General features: G+C 40.4%; 1 protein-coding gene across 1 annotated transcript in view; it reads left to right on the top strand.

Moving 5' to 3' along the window:
- The window catches only part of hck (HCK proto-oncogene, Src family tyrosine kinase), a 76,439-nt gene that overhangs the window by 38,809 nt on the left and 15,542 nt on the right, over positions 1 to 22,088 (top strand). The window contains exons 7-10 of the mRNA XM_048549958.2: positions 69 to 218; positions 2,234 to 2,386; positions 4,201 to 4,383; positions 18,755 to 18,831. Of these exons, the coding sequence (XP_048405915.1) occupies positions 69 to 218; positions 2,234 to 2,386; positions 4,201 to 4,383; positions 18,755 to 18,831 (563 nt within the window). The remainder of the gene's footprint in view (positions 1 to 68; positions 219 to 2,233; positions 2,387 to 4,200; positions 4,384 to 18,754; positions 18,832 to 22,088) is intronic.

The raw sequence follows: 22,088 nt of genomic DNA, 5'->3' as shown, positions 1-22,088 counted from the left end.
AAGACTTTGATTGTGAGAGTGATATGTATTTGTATGTTTGAAATCTTCCTTTCTTGTTTGTAATTTAGGTAGCTATTCCCTCTCTGTTCGAGATTATGATCATTCGTTGGGTGACACAGTAAAACATTACAAAATACGTACCCTGGACAACGGTGGCTTCTACATCTCCCCTCGGATAACATTCACCACTTTAAACAACCTGGTCAACCATTATAAAAGTGAGTATTGTCACATTCTAGAAGGGTGCTGTACACCCTAACACCTCATGTTGTGGAGTCCTTGTGTGCCAGCTATTTATTTGAAATTCCTTCATCAATCATTGCTTCAGTGTAAGCATGAAACAAATTAAATAAGTCAGAGCATCATAGAACTATACAGGATGGAAATAGACGCTTTGGCCCAACTCATACCTGTCAACCAAACATTTAAATTTTCTGCTCTGATGGTGTTTATGATGTTCAAAAGAGGAGCCAAGTTGAAGGTAAAGCCAAGCAAGGTAAATGCTGTACTGGGCCTAACCTATTGTGTTATGTTTTTAACAATACTGAATGAGGTCTTTTCCCCAGAGTAAGCAGAATTACTTGTTCTGCTCCTGTTGATCAGAAAACAAACCAATTTTGAATACCAGAGTTTCTTGTCTTGTGGGATACATGCCCCAAGCAAAGATGTGGTGTTTAGTCTTGGGTTATCTCCTGTCAGAACCCATGACTATGTTACTGCTAAAATGTCCGACGTTATTGCAGGTGACTACTCACGCCTAAAACTGCTGTCAGGACTTGCTCAAATTTCTCCATCACACTCAATAACGGATCCAGAGTATCTGCCTTTTCATTGACATCCCTATATATACAATCAATGGCTCTAATCTGCAATACTTGACCTGAGCACTCATGTCATGATTGCAGTCTAATGGAATACCTTTGTAGCCTGAAAATGGATCATGTTGTATCGGTAGATTAATGAGTTGTGCAATATATGGTGGCACGCACCTATTCCTATTAAATGTTTATTGTAAGGTACCCAGGAAGATACTGGCTAGTTTCTAATATTCACGGCATGCTACCTCAAAGATGTGGCACTTTCCAAGCAGCATAATAGACCTGTATCATATTTGTAGGAGGTGAGACCTGTGTGAAGAGATAATGCATATTCTGATGGAAGAAGGAAATAGCATGTTGTCCAAACTACTTAACGTAAGAGCAGAAATTGCTGGCAAAGCTCAGCAGGTCTGGCAGCATCTGCGAAGAAAAAAGTCTGAGTTAACAATTCGGGCCTGGTGGCCATCCCTCCAGTGTCCTGTCCTAAGGAAGTGTCACTGGGCACAAAACATTTAGCTCTAATTTTTTTTCTTCACAGATGCTGTCAGACCTGCTGAACTTTTCCAGCAACTTCTGTTTTGGTTCCTGATTTACAGCATCCGCAGTTCTTTCAATTTTTACTTAGTACGAGTGCATGGGCTATATGAAAGATTGTCATACTGACAATGTAAACATCCAACAGAAATAAAACCTGCAGCTACAGGTCTTTGTCCAAGTTTAGATCCTCTTATTAGAAGCAAAGTGGTGACATTCTTGTGATGTCATTGGGTTCAGTAATCCAAAACTGCAGGCTAATACTGGGGCATGTGGGTTCAAATCCCACCATGGAAGATGGTGAAACTTTTATATTCTTTTAAAAAAGCTGGAATAAAAGCTAGCCTAAAAATGAGGATGTAATCACTCTTGATTGTTTCAAAAAAAGCCATTTCGTTCACTAATATCCCTTTTGGGGAAGGAAATCAGTTCTCTTTGCCTGATTTGTCGCACTTGTGACACTGGACCCACAGTATTGTGGTTGACTCTGAACTCACCTCTTGACAATTGGGAATTGGCAACCAATGGTGGCCTAATTAGTGATCCCATGACTGGATAAGAACATTACACAAACACACACATTATTAGCAGAAATAGGTCACTCGACCCTTTGAATCTGCTCTGTTATCCAATAAGGTCAACTTATCTACATCTGTGACCCCCAATAACCTTTCAGTCCTTGCTTATTGAGACTCTATCTACTCGGCTGTAAAATACATTCAAACCTCTGCTTTCACCAAGCGGTGTTTTGAAGCATTATGGTCCTCGAAGAAAGTGTCTCCTCATCTGTCTTAAATGGGTGGCCCCTTAGCTCACTGAGTTATATGACTATAATCTCTTATTGAGCTGGCAAGTTTTAACTTTTTCAATTATTTCGACAGAGCAAGGGGATGGATTGTGTCAGAAACTTACAAAACCTTGTATCAGTGAAAAGCCTGAAAAACCATGGGAAAAAGATGCTTGGGAAATTCCAAGAGAGTCCCTCAAATTGGATAAAAAACTTGGAGCTGGGCAATTTGGAGAAGTGTGGTTGGGTAAGTTTCATTATGTTTTGCTTTTTGAGCTACTGACTCATTGTTAAAGGAGACTCCAAGCAAGAATCTCAGCTGAAGGCAAAAACCAATATTGTTCCTGTAGTGTTTCTGAGATTCTTGTAATAGGCTGGAGCATAAGGTGGCTTCTGCTTTATGACAGCATGAGTGTTTGATCACCATAAATACCAAGAGTATTTGCTGCTTTACTGTCAGTCACTGACTCCCAGAATGAAATGGAAGTAAGTATGTTATCCTGGAATTCAGGGTCAAGATCTGGAGTTGAATTTTTCTAAGGTTCAGCGCTTCAAGGATAATCATGCATGGTTCTGTGTCAAGCACAGAATTACAGCAATGGCCATTGCTCAGAAATTTGAACTAAAGAGTTCTTATATTTGCTTTTAACACTGTTTTGCAACACCCATATAATAGTTCCCTGCGCAGAACGTGAAACAAAAAAAAAGCCTAACTTTTGGGTCAGTGACAGCATTCTCCTTTTTCAATTAGAAATCCCTAGCATTAAGTCTCACCTATAGGCCTAATTCAGACAGACATCATAAAATAATAGTAAGGAAGTGCTACATTCTTGATGGTGCTGTCCTCCTTTTATGAGCTATTACACACAGTTCCCAAATTCAGTGAAGTGATTTCAAGGATGGGAATTCTCCCAGTGTCTTGACCACATTGTCACTCAATCTTAAAGACATAAATAATTATTTGACTGGCTTGCTTCATAAACTGTTATATACAAATGATTTCTTTCATAAGTATTGGATAATGAGTATTTTTAGAGGAAATTTATGAAAGTTAATTGCAATGAAGTCTTAGTGGGGTGGGGGGAAGCGTCAATACCAAATAATACATGTTAGTTACTTGCTGTTTCTCTGTTTTTAATAAAATCCACCTATGTGGTGGTGGTTAAAATTTGAGTGTCTTTTGTAAATCAATTTGGAAATACCGAGTGGTGAGAGTCTGAAATGAAGAATCTGCTGATGACCTTGAATCTGCTGTCGATCTGTTGGAAAAACCATCACAAATGTCCTTCAGGGGACTCTTAACTGCCCTCTTACAATTGAGAGTGGCTTGCTCAGCCATTTTATCAATGGCTAGGAAGTCTCACCTAAAGAGATAGAACTGGATGGACTGTCTGGCATTGTGTCTCTACCATCAACACTGTTCTTAGTTCTAATCTACAGTATTTGTATAGAAGTGTATGTTGCCACAGCAATTTTGACCCATTGGGGGACAGTTTGTCTCAGTTGCCTAGACTACCAATGTCAATCAGTTTGGTGCTAATGGGATTGGATTTGATCCCTGTTGCAGTTGGGATGGCTTCTGGACCTTCCTCCTTGGCCTACCCATGGTTGACCTGTTTTCGGGCAGAATGTTTTAAAATTAAAAATCTTTCCAACTTGTCACTGCTGTTCCTCCAAAGAGAGAAAATGTGTGTGTAAAGATATGAATCAGACACTGTTGGTCAGCTGTAGGTATGTACTTAGCTGGGAGATTGCTGTGTCAATTTTTCCTGGAAAATAGCCAAGGAGTTGGGGAGAAAAACTGCCAAAAAATTGCTGTTATTACCTTTTGCTCGGAGAATGAAGTGTATGTGATTGAGGCTCAAAGATCTAGTGAAGTGAGAAAATGTACTCTGACACAAGGATGCATGCTATTAATCGGCAATTGCCAAGTTTAAGATTAAATCTGAAGTCAGTTGAGCATCATTTCTATAAATAAAATGCAATAAGCAATCCTGACACTTTTTGAAAGTTGAAATTCAGAGTTTCCTGATGGGACAAATAATTTAACCTCTTTTTCAGCTACATACAACAACCATACCAAAGTAGCTGTGAAAACGATGAAACCGGGCAGTATGTCTGTGGACGCCTTCCTCATGGAAGCTAATCTCATGAAGTCCCTTCAACATGATAAACTGGTGCGGCTTAATGCTGTCGTGACAAAGGAAGAACCGATCTACATAATTACAGAATACATGGCCAAAGGTAGAGTGTTGCTACTATTTATACAGCCCTTTCTTGCTCTTGATTGTTTTGAAGATCCCTAGAGTTCAGTGGTGATTATTATCCTTCCCAAGGAAGGTGTGCAGGACTTTGTACAAGTATATTTACTTCAATTGCTTCACAATATTTGACACGCTTTGTTCTGTGTGCTTGTTTTTGAAGATCGTATCCACTATGTTCACTCTTGCAGCTTGCATCTACTTCTACCAGGCTTGATGACTTGATTCTTCTGAAATTTTGTCTATCAGGCAAGAGGGGATTTTCAGTTTAAAGAAAGCCGCTTCACAACGTAATGTGGGCATTGTTATCCTTTTATATGCACTGTCAAAGAAGAGTTGTCTATTGCCAAATAGTCTCCTGCTTTTTCATTATGGATCATAATTCAATCAGATTGTCTAATTGACATAACTGCTTTGGATTCCTTTGTAATCCTGAATGATCTCATAGCAGAAAAATTAGGACATTCAGGCCTCCCACTTCCTGTCTACCTCAAGCTCGTTTTTGTGGATGCACAAAGGCTGCTGGGTACCTGTTCAATTACTGGTGACTTCAGGGACCATCAAAAAGATTATCTGTAACCACCTTAGTAACATTGACCATCATCCTTTCTCTAGAGGTGCGTACTGTCAATTACCCCTTCATATCTGCGTTAACTTCAAATTTGATTATTCTGCTGTCGGGGCTCCTCCCTTGAGCTCATCCAATACACTGCATGTGTTTTAATGTACTAAGTCCTATTCAAACATTATCCAGCTTGCTGTTCTCCTATCTGGCTTGATTTCAAAGTTAGAGTCATAGAGATCCAGCAGAGAAACAGATCTTTGGTCCAAACTATCCATGCTGACCAGATATCCTATATAAATCTAGTCCCGTTGGCCAGCATTTTGCCCATGTATCCCGCTAAAGTCTTTCTGTTCACTTACCAATCCAGGTACCTTTTTTAAAATGTTGTCATTGTACCTGTCTCCTCCACTTCTTCTGGCAGCTTACTCTATGCATGCACTACCTTCTGTGTGGGGAAAAAGTTGCCCCTTAGATCTCATATCTTTCCCCTTTCACCTTAAACCAATACCTACTTGTTATGGACTCCTCCACCCTGGGGAGTGGATCTTGCCTATTTACCCTACCCCTGCCCCTCATGACTTTATAAGCTTCTGTAAGGTTGCCCCTCAGCCTCTGATTTTCCAGGGAAAACAGTCCCAGCCTATTCAGCCTGTCCCTATAGCTTAAACCCTCCAATCCTGACAACATCCTTGTAAATATTTTTCGAACGCTTTCTAGTTTCACATAGGGAGGGAGACCAGAATTGCATGTGATACTCCAAAAATGGCTGAACCAATGTCCTGTACAGCCAAGTTACCTCCTAGCTCCAATGCTCGATGCACTGACCAATAAAGGCAAACGTGCCAAACCCTTCTTCACTATCCTTATCAACTCACTTTTAAGGAACTATGAACCTGTACTGCAAGGTCTCTGTTGAGCAGCAGTCCCCAGGACCTTACTATTAAGTGTGTAACTACTGCCCTGATTTGTTGTTCCAAAATGCAGCACCTCACATTTATCTAAAATAAACTTCATCTGCCACTGCTGAGCCCATTGACCCATCTGATCAAGATCACATTGTACTCTGAGGTAACTTTCACTGTCTGCTACACCTCCAATTTTAGTATCATCTACAACTTACTAACCATACCTCCTATGTTCATATCCAAATGATTTATATAAATGACAAAAAGTAGTGGACCCAGCACTGATCCTTTTGCGGCATGTCACTGGTCACAGGCCTACAGCCTGAAAAGTATCCCTCCACCACCGCCCTTTTTGTTCTCCTACTTTTTGAGCCAGTTCTGTTTCCAAATAGCTAGTTCTCCCTGTATTCTGTGCGATCTAACCTTGCTAACGAGTTTATCATGATAAACATTGTTGAATGCCTTACTGAAATCCACATAGATCACATCCGGATGGTGTCCCTGGCTGAGCACTCTGATCCTATGCGGACCAAGTGATGGAGGTATTCGCCAACGTCATTTTCAACCTCTCCCTCCTACAAGTCGAAGTCTCTACCTGCTTCAAGAAAACCACCATATCCCTGTATCCAAAAAAACCGTGTGCCTTAATAACCACCACCCAATAGCTCCAAGTTCACAAATTGTGAAGTGCTTCGAGAGGCTGGTCACAGCCCACATCAGCTCCAGTCTCCCATCCTACCTTGATCCCCTACCAATGTAACAGGTTCACAGAGGATGCTACATTCCTTGCCCTGCATTCATCCCTGGAACATCTGGATGACAAAGACACCTATGTCAGACTCCTGCTCATTGACTATAGCTCCACCTTCAACAACATTTATCCCCTCCAAACTGATCTCAAAACTCTGTGACTTTGATCTTGGCTCCACCCACTGCAACTGGATCGTCAGTTTTCTGTCCCACAGGCTGCAATCAGTAAAGGATAGGTAACTGTACCTCCTTCACAATAACACTCAACCTTGGCGGCCCCCCCACCTGGATGTGTCCGCAGTCCCCAATTGTACTCCCTGTACACCTATGTCTGTGTTGCCAAATTGTGTTAAGGGCTTGGATGGAGAGGAATTGAAATGTGCACAAGAAACTTTTCTGATTTAGTATGTGGGTGTACTGACTAGAGACGGAGCAAAACGTGTCCGACTCTTGTGGAAACAAGGCAGGGCAGGCGACTAAGGTGTCAATGGTGGGTCACTTTGGGCCAGTGACCATAATTCTAACTAGTTTTAAGATAGTGATGGAGAAGGATAGACCAGATCGAAAAGTTAAAGTTCTAAATCGGTGGAAGGCCAATTTTGACAGTATTGGGCAAGATCATTCAAAAGTTTTTTTGGGGATAGGTGTTCACAAGTAAAGGGATGGCTGGAAAATGGAAAGCATCAAAAATGAGAGAACGAAAGTCCACATACAGTATCTTCCTGTTAGGGTGAAGTGCAAGGCTGGTAGATGTAGGGAATGCTGGATGACCAGAGAGGCTTCCTTCTTATTCCTAACCAAAACCTATGTTAGGTATAGACAACAGAGATACAGTGAATCCCTAGAAGAGTATAAAGATATTAAAAGTATACTTAAGAGGGAAATCAGGAGGGCAAAAGGGAACATGAGATAGCTTTGGCAAATAAGGTTCAGGAGAATCCGAAGGGATTCTACAAATACATTTAAGGTCAAAAGGGAAACTAGGGACAGAATAGGACCCCTTAAAGATCAGCAAAGTTCTCATCTTTGTTTTCAAATCTGTCCATGGCACCACCCCTTCCTGCCTCACTCATCTACTCTAGCTCCTACAACACTTTGAGATATCTCTGTCCCTCCAATCATGGTCTCTTGCATATCCTTGATTTTTTTTAATTGTACCACCACTACCACCCATTAACCACAGTTGCCATATCATTAAGCCTCACCATTTCATCGTTGTCTCTTTCCTTCTTTGAAATGTTACTGAACTGATCTCTTTAATCAAGCCTTCAGCAATCTGCCTGAAAATCTCCTTGTGTGACTACGTTTCAAAATTTGTTTGATATCACTAATGTAAAGTCAATATAAAAGTTAATGAAGGGCAATATTTGCATACAAGCTGTAGTTTGCTATTGTATCGCCCTTCCTGGAAGATGGCAGCCAGTCCTAATATGCATTGAATAAAGATTTTATACTTTTTTAGAATTTATGTGGGAACTATTTATATAGCCTGAAGATCAGAAAATAAGCGATGAATAATACTCGGTACTCAGATTTACCTTTTTACATACGTGTTTGGGAGTAAAACTTTTTTATTTGCGATTTCATTGCCAGTTATGGCTGAGAATCATGTTGTTAAATTTAGCCTCAATAAGCCAGAATTCTGTATGAACACTCCACGTCAAAGCATTCTTTTGAATTGCATACTTCTGTGAGTACCATCGCTTTGGAGAAATGAGTTTTAAACCTTCTGTTGTGCAAAGAGACGGCAACTCAATTGCATGTATGAAATAAAAGATTCTATCAGCCACAACTTGTGAAGTAGAAGTTTTTATGGAAAAAGACTAGTCACCACGATCCCAGAGGGCTGTTCAGTCATTTTGAGAAATGACTGGTGGTGAGTTTAGCCTGTGGGTCCTCAGGTAAGGGGCAAAGTCATGAAGGTATGACCTTCGTGGCAGCCTCCAGCAATGGTGGCATTGAGCCTTCACTGTCGATGTCACTAGCAATCTACCAAACAGAGCTAATCAGCCTCCAGTGTCAAACAGAGCAGTGATAGTTTCCTCTGGTATGATATTACTTTATTTAGTGTCATGTCATTTAAGTGTCAAACTTTTTGCCTTATTTGATTGTTAACTGTATTGGTGTCTATTACATGTAGCAAGTGCATGTTGACAAAACATTCATGTTAACACACCCATGCTGACACCATCCAAGCTTTTGATGTGTAAAATTCAGCAACTGCATACTCCCAGATACATTGAAACTTAATACAGAAAGCTCGAGTGGAGGGATTTCAGAGTCCTTGTCCACGATTCACAAAAAGCTAACATCCTAGTTCAGTGGGGAATAGGGAAAGCATATGGAATATTGACCTTTATTTCAAAGGGAGAGGAATATAAATGTAGAGAGGTTTTTCTCAAACTATGCAAGGCCAGACGTCTGCTGTAATACCGAATAGTTTGTCAAGGGAGGATAGACTGCCCCCTTCCAATCCAGTCTAGAGGAGGTGCACAGGCAGACACCAGATATGGGAGGGAATGTTTAATGAGGAGAGGTTGAATAGGTTTGACCTGTACTCATTGGAGGTGTTTTATTATTCACTGGTCAGACATGGGAATCACTGGCTGTCCAGCATTTATTGCCATCCCTGGTTACCCTTGAGAAGGTGGTGGTGAACTGCCTTCTTGAACCACTGCCAAACTCATACTGTAGGTTTAACCCATAAATGGCCTTAGGGAAGAAATCCTCTGAAGCAAATACACAAGACACTTGGGGAACTTGGTCAGTTAGATGTGGAATGATTGTTTCCCTGTGTGGGAATGTCCAGGTCCTGAGGGCATAATTTCACAAACAAGGGTTGTATGTTCAAGACATTAGGTGAGGAGGAATTTCTTCTGAGAGTAATAAATCTGTAGAATTATTTAATGTTGAGGTCTGTTGAGGATGAGTCATTAAGTATATTCAAGTTTCCGAGAGGCAGTTTTTTAAATCAGTAAGGCAATCGAGGGTAATAGGAAAAAGCATGCAAGTGGAGTAGAGGATTTTTAGATCAGCCATGATCTTAGTCGATGACAGAACAGACTCGATGGCTTGAAATGACCTACTTATGCTACTCTGCTCGATTTTCTTATTGTTTAATTCTATTTCACTTTCTTTCTCTTTTTGAGACTGTAAAGAGTAGGTGTTTCCCGCTAGTGTTCTTCAAGATTTTTTTATCAAAGCACTTCTTGTTTGTCTCAAATTTAACAGCAACAAGAAATAAGCCACTTGCACATTAGTAAGTTGGGCATTTAAATTGCTATTGCCATAGCCATAAAATTTCCACAGTTGGCTGGAGAAAAAAGTAAATCTAACCATTTCTTGCAGAAAACTGGTAACTTTATGCTATGTGTAATATACTTTTTAGCTGTGTTTATCCTATGTGTAAGAGCTCCACACCAGTAGCCTGAATTTATGTAATGTGTTAACATGGGAAAAATACCACTGGGAACTCCACAATAGTGGAATTGGGTTAAAAAGTGGCATTTTACCAAAGATGATATTAAGATCATGACCAAAGAGGTGAATTCGAAGATGTGCCTTCAAAACTAAGGGACAATTGGAGGAAAACAAGGCACACCCAATGTAGGATTAGGCTGTCCAGCCTCTGTACGTTTTCCGCTGCTTAGTTTATATTATGGTTGATCTCTTCCTTCAATTTACCAATCCAACTTCGTTCTGTAACCTTTTTAATACCTTTTCCCTAACAAAAATTTGTCACTCTTGGTTAGATTTTAAACTTTAAACCTTCTTAAGTTTTCAATTTGTCTAACTTCTACTTTTTGAGGAGTTGACAGTGCCCAGAGTTGGGGAGGGGATACCCTCTGTCTGTCTGTCTGTCTGTCTGTCTGTCTCTCCCTCCCATCTGGCCATTTTAACCCAATGCCACTCTCCTTACACTTCCCCACAACCCTGCACATAGGATGATTATTTTAAATTGATTCAGTTAAGTCATTGTTTCTACCTTGACCGTGTGGAAAAGGGTTTTACTGATGTTGCATTTGGTTCTTATGCAAAACAATTTAAGACTATGCCCTCTGGTTCTCAATCCACTAACAGGTTGGAAGCTTCTCCCTATCCACTCTTATGATTTTGAAAACTTCTATTAACTCTTCTCTTAGCCTTCCCCTCTCCAGAGAAAATGGTCTCAACCTCTCCAGTCTTTCCTCATTAATGAAGTGCCTCATCCCTGGAACCATTCTCAAACCTCTTCTGTACTCCAGTATATTCATAGCCTTCATATACTGTGGCACTCAAAACTGTACACAGTGCTCCTCCAGTTAAGGTCTAAACAGTGATAACGAGGTGTAGAGCTGGATGAACGCAGCTGGCCAAGCAGCATCATAGGAGCAGGAAGGCTGACGTTTCAGGCCTAGACCCTCCTAATGAAGCGTCTAGGCCAGAAACATCAGTCTTCCTGCTCCTCTGCTGCTTGGCCTGCTGTGTTCATCCAGCCCTGCATCTTGTTATCTCTGATTCTCCAGCATCTGCAGTTCCTATTATCTCTGATACAAGGTCTAAACAGTGTCTTATGTAAATTTAATCATAACCTCCCTGTATTTACAATCTATGCCCTACTTATGAAGCCTGAAGTACTAATGGTTCATTAGCAGACCTCTCTTTCAGTCATGGGACCTTTTAATGAATTGTGTACACTTCCACGCAGGTATCTCTGATCTAGCACAACCTTTAGAATAGTACCTTTATTTCTTTTACAGGCTCTCCATGTTCTTTATGTCAGAGGGTAAGACTATGGTGAGCATTTTTGTGGTTGTGCTCACCAATATCCTACAGAATTTGACATTTGGGAAGGAACTGATAAAGATGTGTTCAGGGCCATTCAAAAACACTGCTTGTCAGTGACTTGAAGACAGACCTCAGTGGAGCGTGGTGGGGTGGGTGGCTGTTTGCCAGTCTTCAGTATATACACAATATGAGACAGTAAACAACATTTTGCCAATGGCCTCCTGACTATGCTTGACCATGAATCCAAGCTAAGATGTCATTGAAAGATCCAAGGTTCCAAAAGAGACAGTTTTAAATGGAGTCAGTGATGTGCCCTCCTGTTCTGCTGTTGGCAGAAGATCTGAACCATTTAGACAAAAAAATTACTAGGATATTGGGTTGGGGTTGCAAATTGAAACAGAAAACATGTTGTTGTACCGATCCATTTCTCTTTTTTTCACTTCCTCCTTCCTTTTTTTCCTGTTTAAACATCACTGTAATGCCTGCCTTTTTGTGTAATTTTAGAAAGCACCACCCAGTTTTGACTATAAAGAGCATAGACTTTATTTAGGCCATCCAAGACAATCCTAATAATAGTTATTTGCCCTATTTAACAAGATCTAAGTGAACTTTTCCTTGTGTGGGCATCTTAAAGCAGTCTAAGTGCCAACAAAAATAGAAAAAATGCAGTAACCTATTTCCCCTAATCTCATTTTCCTGCTTTCTCACAACCACATTCTAAAAGTTGAGCTTTGACCACAGAATCAAAGTCCTCTCTTTATATTTGTGTATAGATTGATGCATATTTGCTTTAGCTTTCGAAGCAACACATTCTGCAAAGATGCAGAGAGAGATAGTGATATTCACTGAAATAAATTTGAATACAGTTCCCTTTTCTGTTGAAGTCACGATTTGCTGTGTGTGCTTTAGTAACTTTATTATTTAATGGCTCGTTAAAGATTGAAGTATCTTGAGTGTGTAATCTCTTGCCATTCATTCGGTAATTTTTTTACTCTTTAAACTAATTTACTCATAACCAACCTAAGGTCTTTTTAAATCTAGAATTCAGTTCCTGTATGCTTAATGATTCAATTTTGCTCAAAAGGAGAAATACTTCAATTTGCAACCAGGGTATAATTTTCTACATTTGAGTGGATGCTGGCATTGTAGTGATGCTGGATCAACTTTCTATGACTGGATCTGGAAAATAAGCCTTCAGCACCGTAACTAGGTTATTGTCAGGACTTCTTGACTTTGCAGTATACGGCATCTTGAGCCATTTCTTGGTTGGTTATGAAGTGAATGGAGTTTGTTGAAGACTGGCGATTTTGACATTGGCATCCTTGCTTGGAGGCCAAATTGGATTTTGCATCCATCATAGAGTTTAAGAAGAGAGAATGGACAGACTGGGGTTGTTTTCCTTCAGAGCAGAGGAGATAGAGAGGGGACATGATTGAGATATATAAAATTGAGGGGCATTGATAAGGCAGACAGGCAACAATTATTTTCCCTTTGCCATTATTTAAGAAAGGTGATAAGGACTATAGACGAATGTACCTGATGTCAGCAGTGGGTAAGTTGTTAGAAGGGATTCTGATGGACAGGATTTACATGTATCCGGAAATGCAAGGACTGATTAGGGATAGTCAACGTAGCTTTGTCTGTGGAAAAATCTCACTGACATGATTTGAGGTTTTTTTGAATAAGTAATGAAAAATTAATGAAGGCAAAACAGTGGAAGTTGTCTCTATGGACTTCAGTAAGATATTCGACATAGTTCCACATAGGCTGGTTAGCAAGATTAGATCACGTGGAACAGGGGGAACTAGACATTTGGATTAAAAATTGGCTGGAACGTAGGAGACAGGGTGGTGATGGAGGATTGCTTTTTGAACTGGAGGCCTGTGATCAACAGTATGTCACAAGGATCAGTGTTGGGTCCACTGTTTTTGTTTTTTTTGTCACTTCTATAAATGATTTGAAATGAATATAGGTGGGTGTACGGTTAATAAGTTTGCAGGTGGCATCAAAATTGGTGTCGTGGATAGTGAAGTAGGTTACCTCAGAGTGGATAACAGGACCTTGATCAGATGGGCAAATAGACCAAGAAGTGGCAGATGGAGTTTAATTAAGATAATGTGAGATGTTGCGTTTTGTTGGGGCAAATCAGAGCAGGACTTGTACATTTAATGATAAGGTCCTGGGGAGTTGCTGAACAAGAGGCCTTAGGCTATAGGTTAATAGTTCCATGAAAGTGAATTTGCAGGTAGATAGTGTGACGAAGAGAGTTCTTGGCACACTTGCCTTTTATTGGTCATTGTATTGAGTATTGTAGTTGGGAGGTCATGTTGCAGCTGTATGGGACATTGGTTAGACTACTGTTGGAATACTATATTCAATTCTGACGTCCCTGCTATAGGAAAGATGTTATATTTGCAAGGGCTCAGAAAAGATTCACAAGGATGATGCCAGGGTTGGAGGGTTGCAGTAATGGTGAAAGGCCAAATAGGCTGGGGCTATTTTCCCTGGAGTGTTGGGGGATGAGGGGTGACCTTAAAGAAGCTTATAAAATCATTAGGGCCATAGATGGAGTAAGTAGGCAAGGTCTTCTCCTAAGGTTAGGGGAGTCTAAAACTAGAGGGCTTGGGTTTAAGGTGAGAAAGGAAAGATTTAAAAGTGACCTGAGGTGCAATATTTTCATGCGCACCTTTGTGTGCGAATGGAATTGATTGGTGGAGGCTGGTACAATTACACCACTTTAAAGGGCATCAGAATGGGCATATGAATAGGAAGGATATAGAGTGTAATGGGCCCAATGCTGGTAAAGGGGACTGGATTAACATTGAATATCTGGTTGGCATGGACCAGTTGGACTGAAGGGTCTGTTTCTGTGTTGTACATCTCTTACTCTATAATGATGGGACAAATGACTGGGGGCATAGATTTAAGGTAAGGGGTAGAAGGTTTAGAGAGGATGTGAGGAAAAACCTTTTCACCCAGGGGGTGGTAGGAATCTGGAACTCTATACCTGTAAGGGAGGTAGAGGCAGAAACCCTCAAACATGTATGAAGCTTTAGATGTATACTTGCAACTCCAAGGCATTCAAGGCTTTTAGTTAAGTGCTGGAAAGTGAGATTAGACCAGTTGGTAGAGATGGTAGGAACTGCAGATGCTGGAGAATCTGAGATAACAAGGTGTGGAGCTCAATGAACACAGCAGGCCAAGCAGCATCAGAGGAGCAGCAAAGCTTGTGGAGCTGGGTGAACACAGCAGGCCAAGCAGGAAAGCTAGTTGGTGGTTGTTTTTGATCAGTACAGACATGAGCAGAGAGATCTCGGTTTCCATGTACACAGATCCTTGAAAGTTGCCACCTAGGTTGACAGGGCTGATAAGAAGGCATACAGTGTTTTAGCTTTTATTAATAGAGGGATCGAATTCCGGAACCAAGAGGTTATGGTGAAGCTGTACAAAACTCTGGTGCGGCTGCACCTGGAGTATTGTGTACAGTTCTGGTCACCGCATTATAAGAAGGATGTGGAAGCTTTGGAAAGGGTGCAGAGGAGATTTACTAGGATGTTGCCTGGTATGGAGGGAAGGTCTTGTGAGGAAAGGCTAAGGGACTTGAGGCTGTTTTCGTTAGAGAGAAGAAGGTTGAGAGGTGACTTCAATTATAAACATATAAAATAATCAGAGGGTTGGATAGGCAGAGCCTTTTTCCTAGGATGGTGACGGCAAGCACGAGGGGGCATAGCTTTAAATTGAGGGGTGGAAGATATAGGACAGACGTCAGAGGTGGTTTCTTTACTCAGAGTAGTAAGGGAATGGAACACTTTGCCTGCAATGGTAGTAGATTCGCCAACTTTAGGTACATTTAAGTCGTCGTTGGATGAGCATATGGACGTACATGGAATAGTGTAGGTTAGATGGGCTTCAGATCGGTATGACAGGTCAGCACAACATCGAGGGCCGAAGGGTCTGTACTGTGCTGTAATGTTCTATGTCTATGTTCTATAATAGGCAGATGGGCCTTTTTCTGTGCTGTTTATTTCTGATACTATTGCCATACTTAAAAATGAAAATAACCTGACCCAATATTTGGATGTTTAATTTGGCTCCTATGTACCCAGGACATCCATTTTAGGCCTGATAATATATAAACAATGTCCAGAAGGTAGGTAATTAAGTGGCGTGGGTGGGGGGGGAGAGCTAATATGGTCTTGTCTAATTCCGCCTGTGGAGCAATATTATCTGAAAAGCTCCTGGTGGTCTTGTGCTTTACTGGACAGGGAAACTGTTCTGTAGGTGGATAAAATTGTATCAACCTCATGTTCATCCAAATAGCAATGTAAACTACAAGGGCTAATGATTTAACTTTTATTGGATAGCTGAATCATGTGATGAGAGGAGTGGACTTTGATCAGAATTCAGTGGAGTCTAATCACTTGACTGGTTTCATTGTTAATAAACTTTCTTGAACGCTGATCACCTTTGGTCATGTACCGCCGGGTAAAACCCATTAGAACTAATCATAACTAAATCTTCAGAATGGAAGAAAATGAGGCAAGGAGACACATCTGAATCCCAGCTATATGAAAGAAACTTCCAAAAATTGAACGTAGTAGAGAAATCCATAGGGATCATTTTAATATAAATCACTTGAGAAATGGGCAATTTTGTGCTGCTGTCCATTTTTAAGTCTTGTTCAATTTTACCAAAGAAATCCTCCCTCTGTCCAACTATTATAATGCACATTTTGTGATCTGCTTCACCATCAAACTGTTCAACTTGGGGCACTTCACGTCTGTTAAGAAATGACTATCATTAGTTTTTTTGTAAACAGGGGTTTAGAATATAATAATGAGAAGAAAACAATCAGTTGGGTCAAATCCTTTTCATGCTTTAAATTCAAAAAATAAATATGCTGGGACATCCTTTCCTGCCCATCCCACCAAATAAAAGGCGTTCATTCCTTTCATTCAAATCAATACAGAACTGATCTCTTTGCTGTATATAGCTATTGTAAGTGAACAAGCACCTAATTATTTGCAACCTGGAACAGCGTGGGGGAGGATGCAAGTTCCTGTGGTCAGTCAAGAGCGTAAGTTATGCGCTAGATTTCAGCTTCACTGTTTTCTGCAGTCAGTTTAAACCACAACAGCTGATACTGGGCAAACTGCAAGAGGAAATAAAGATTTTGTTTTAAATGCATAACAAATGCTTTCAAAAAAATGTTTTTTTGCTTCTGTTTTATCGTTGCTGCAAAACAAACTTTCATTAGCATGTTATTCATTTGAGAACTAAATGTTCAATTTAAAGTATGCAGGTGTTGATCACTTCATTGTTTACAATATGTTCATGAGTATTGATTGACAAACGGGTGGGTAATTTAATACTAATTTGAAGGAAATTTGAAAGAACTTTTAATAGTGTAGCCAAGTAAATCCCTGAATCATGTGTATGAATTGTACCCCCATCTCCAGCCGTCTAAATTGACCACTGATGATGTATAGTTCACCCCAAAATAGTTTAGCTGGTCTGTAATGTAACCAATTCAGCAAGATTGTTATGAACTTCCATTCAAAATTTTAGATCGTTACAAAACATTGCCAAATTTAAATAAACTACGTATAAAAAGCTGCAGATTCATGTTGTTATTATTACTTGTGCATTCTGAATTAGCCAACAGAATTATTTATTTGTACTTAAGCATATCTTAAATTGTTAACAAGCAACTAAATTATTGAGGAATCATGTAGTTTTAGCATCTCTGGCTTACCTGAAGATTTACATTTTAAAATTGCCTCCCACTCTAACTCATTTGTCCCATTTACCTTATTCAGAGCAGTATATGTCATTAATAGAAATTGTAATTAAATTGGACTGAAATGTTAGGGTATGAATATTTTAACTAATTGGATTTAACTTAGGGCTACTAATTTTAAATAGGCTATCATCATCACTTAGAATAGCCAGAGAAAATTTGCACACGTTGAAGTCTCGGTATTGCGAAAACCCATTTATAACACCTGGAGAAAATTCTAAGACAATGTATTTAACATTGATCAGTAGTAAATTAGCAACTACAGCTTCTCTTTACGTCTTTTCCTGTCCCATCCCTGAACCTGCAAGCACTGCTGACCAAATACCCCTGTCCTTTCTAAATACAGATTAAACAACAACATATCAGGTGCCAAATCCTCCGTTTCAAATCCTTCCCTATACACACCACAACCTATCTCTCTAACATCAAGTCCTATAACTCTCCAATATTTGTTTCTGCAATTCTGGTTTGTTGGGCAACTCTAATTTTTTATTAACCGTTTCACCATTAGTGATGACACTCTTGGTTATCCAGACCCTAACCTCTGGAATTCCATTCCTAAACGCTGCTGGTGAACTACCTCTTTCATTGGCTTCATCATACTGCTTTAGACATTCCTCTGCTTTTAAATCATCTGTCCCAGTGTGTACAATGAGGCTCAGTATTGAATTTGCTTTGATTATGATTTTATAAAATGCTTTTGCATTTTACTATGAAAGCGTTGCATTTCTTTTTCTCTGTGGACACTCACCTTTTATTTCCTCTTCACCAAGGGTAGGATGTGCCACAAATCCAAATGTCAGAGCCTCCCCCTAGGCTTTTCCATCCTGAATTATTACAATAAGTAATCAAGAGTTTACTTTGAAAGATGCTTAATTTCATTCCTGATACGGCAGCTGCACTTGATTTAATGTGAGGATTCTGAGGGGGGGTCTGCCTCCCCAGTACCCAATTATACATTTTGTTTTTCTGGTATCTTGGAGAAAGCCTTGAAGTAAAACCTGAACAGGGACCTTACTCAAGTGCTTTAGGAAAACTCTTTTTTTTTGGAATTGGGTGTTATATCAGTTACCTCTTCCTCCTCCTCCTACAAATGGCCCTGTCCTCTGACTTCCTTGCAGAGGCCAGGGGGTCATTCTTGGTAACCAACAAGAAAGCAAAAATCAATTGCACAAGATTCCTTGCAAATTAGATTAAAATAAAGTCAGGGTTCAAGGTCAAACTGGATTTTTACCTGGTAGGAGTAGTCTTGCTAAGGAACGGATCTGACCCCTCTTCTATAGTAAAACATTTCACTTTGTAGTTGAGTTGGAGAGTGATGTAGGTAAAAGTACAAGTATTTCCCCCCCCCCCCCCCCCGGTTGTCAATGACTTAAAGCTATTTAGAAGTTAACACCCTGGCCTGAATCATAACTTCTTAGATAGAAACTAATAGAGATCCTTTTGATAACCCAGGTGTAAACGACAAAATAACAGATTGTTCTGTACACTTTTTGTTTGTATTGTCAGCCTTCTAAAATGCTGTGGTGCTTGGGTGATTAAATCCTTCTTTGTCTGTCTGTTACAGGGAGTTTATTAGATTTCTTGAAAAGTGATGAAGGGAACAGATTGCAGTTGCCCAAGCTGATTGATTTTTCAGCCCAAGTAAGTTATTATAATTACTTTATAAAATCTGTGCAGAAGAACAATCATCAGACACAACTTAATTAAAATATTTGAAATTTTATGTAGAAGTGTTTTTAAATGAGTAAGCTACAATATTCTATGGTGATATGGGATATTTGAAAAGTTAGAAAATGAAACAAATGTTGGGAGAATTCAGTGGTGAGTTACATTATGCATATTCACCCTTGGGTCCTGTGTAAACTGAGGCCTGAAAACTGGAGGCAGTCCTTCAACAACTAATTCTGACTCTCTCGTTCTCTTAGCTGAATCTGCTGTTGCTGTGCATATTTGACCTCTGTCTCTGCAGAAAGGAACTTTTTTTTGAGCATGGTGCAAAAGTCATTTGAATTAATTACTGAAAAATCTGGGATGAAGCTGATGCTGCTCAATTTCCCTCTTTTTTTTTCCCTCTTTCTCCCCCCCTCTTTTTTTCTCTTCCCTGCCCCCCCCCCCCCAGTTTATTTGTTATTGTTTACATCCAGCTACCAAGAGGTTTAAAATCTGTTTGTTACTGTATAATAGTTTTGCTCTTAATTGCTGTTCTGCCAAACAGATCTTTTTTATGGAAAGATCTTTAATTTATATATCAGCCTTTGATTTTCAACAGTTGGTATAAGACCATGTCTCAACCTTACAGAAATTTGTAAATGTATAGCTTCCTTTTGAAAGATTAATGTTTTAGAAATTGTCATGTTTATTAGTGCCTATTTACATGTTCCATTTCCTGAATCCACCTGCACTACCACTACATGCTGTGCGGGTAACTCCTTTATAGGTCTCTGGAGGAACTGGACCCTGTGCTATCCTGACAGCTGAACTACCTGCTCCAATTCTAGGATTAGAGAACTCGGGAACACAGTACTTGTCTGCAAATTTGTGTATATACAATGAATTTGTACTAAAATAATTGAATAGAAGGTATACTTACTGCAACATGTAAGATTCTAAGGTAGGGCATGACATGACGACAAGGTAGACACTAGAAAGATGCCTTCAAAATAAGGGGTCTCCTATTTAAGTCATTCAAGGTTATACTTATTTTCACTGGGGTCGTGCAATTCTGAGACTTAGTGTAGGTTGGTCTATTGAATATGTTGAAGACTAGATTTGACTTCTGATCCACAATGAAGTGGAGGATTCATGGTGTCAGGCAGGAAAGTGGATTTGTAGTCAGAATTGGAACAGTTGTGTTCCTCTTGAATGAATTGTGGACAAAACCCCAAGAAAGAATGGCCCAGTGCTGTTCCTATTCCCCTTTAAAATCTAATGATCACAGGAAGATCAGAAGCAACTGTGAAATTGCATAGAACTTCAACCAGCACTGATTTAAATGATCAGTTCTAAAATTGGATGTGGTTTAGTCCTAACCTGCTGTGTTGGTCTTTTTTTTTTAAAGATTCCCTACAGTGTAGAAACAGGCTCTTTGGCCCAACAAGTCCACACCGTCCCTTGGAGCATCCCACCCAGACCCATTCCCCTATAACCCACACACCCCTGAACACTACGGGCAATTTAGCATGGCCGATCCATCTAACCTGCACATCTTTGGACTGTGGGAGGAAACTGGAGCACCCAGAGGAAACCCACGCAGACACTGGGAGAATGTGCAAACTCCACACAGACAGTTGCCCGAGGCTGGAATCGAACCCAAGTCCCTGGTGCTATGGAGCTGCAGTGCTAACCACTGAGCCATTGTGCCGCCCAGTTAGGTATGGGAAACATTACCACGCACATCCATTGGTGAAAACAATGACTGTAGACATGGCCATGTCCCTCTTCCCAACATTCAGCAATAAAAGCTACCAATGCAAGACTTTGCAACATATGCTTGTTTCGGTGTTGCTTCTAATTAGACAAGCAATACCCTTGTACATTTCCTTTAAAGCTTAACTTGTGGGTGCCTTCCTGTCATCCTTTTCACTTCCCCTATAGCTGGAGCATAGGTTCTGGAAAGTAACCAACTTTGACTGAGAGAGGTGCAGTTGGCTTTGACCTATCATGGCCTGGATAGCAGCAGTCTGAGCTGGCTGACTGAAATAATGGCAAAGGCACTGGGCCAGTGACATTGATGGTTAACACACATGCTATCAGCCTGAGAAAGGCTTCTTCTCAGTTGCAGTGGCAACCAGCAGGTGGGTCACCCATTGCTTAGTCTGCCAGTGCTGTCAATGAGTTGCTGTTACCACATACATAAAGAAGAGGCTGGGCTCCAAGATGTGCATAATGACATCTCCCAGTTTTGTCTCGGCTCCTGGACAATGACAGGAGATCTGGTAAGCTGCCATTGTCCCAACTATCTACATATCAGCTCATCGGTATTCTCCTATATGCCATCCAATTCAAGTTTTCACCTAAACCATCCACAGCAGACCCCATCTGCCACTTCATCCTCTAGGGAGGTAACACAAATGATTCTTTTCCCTCGGATGCCTGTAGCCCACATTTGCATGATGGCTCATCATGTGATATTCCTGCTTCCTTACTCTCTCTTGTATTTTTGGGGAAATTTCATATTTCTTTCATAAATAAAATTTAGAAATTGCTGGAAAAGCTCAGATGTTGCCAGACCAGAAAACTGGGAAAGGATGAATAGCCACTCAACCCGAAACATGAATTGTGGTTACTCTCCTCTGCTGCCAGACCTGAGGTTTTCCAGCAATTTCTATATTCTATTCTGATTTACAGCATCCACACTTCTTTAGGTTTTTCATTTTTCTTCCACTGGATGCGGGCATCACTGGTTAGACCACTACTAATTTCCCACCCTAACTGAAGAAGGGATGGCGGTGATGAACTGCTACCTTGGCTCTCAAAAGTCTGCGGTGTTTTGATGCATCCACAGCGCTGTAAGGGAGTTGGAGTTCTAACACCATGATAAGGAAGGAAAGGTGATTCAAGTTCCCAGCTAGGATGGTATGTTAGTTAGAGAACTTTACAGGTAGTGAAGTTTCATTGAATCTGCTGCTGATACCCTTGGAAATGGTTGTAGCTTTGAATGGTTCTGTCAATGGAGGCCTGGTGAGTTGTGGCATTTGACCTTTTGGATATTACTCTCCTGCTGCCAATATGCGTCAGTGGTGGAGGGAGTGAGTGTAACACCAGAACGATTACCCTGTGTCTGCAGATTGACACCTATCACACTCCTGACTTTGTATTGTTGCTCAGGAGCAGGCGGTGTGCCACTCACTGCAGAATGTTCAGCCTCAGACCTGCTCTTGTGGCCATAGCATTTATGT

Source organism: Stegostoma tigrinum, chromosome 19, assembly GCF_030684315.1.
Source record: "Stegostoma tigrinum isolate sSteTig4 chromosome 19, sSteTig4.hap1, whole genome shotgun sequence".
Taxonomy (NCBI): Eukaryota; Metazoa; Chordata; class Chondrichthyes; order Orectolobiformes; family Stegostomatidae; genus Stegostoma; species Stegostoma tigrinum.
The sequence above is the reverse complement of the archived record's forward strand: the minus strand, read 5'-3'. Positions and strand labels throughout refer to the sequence as shown.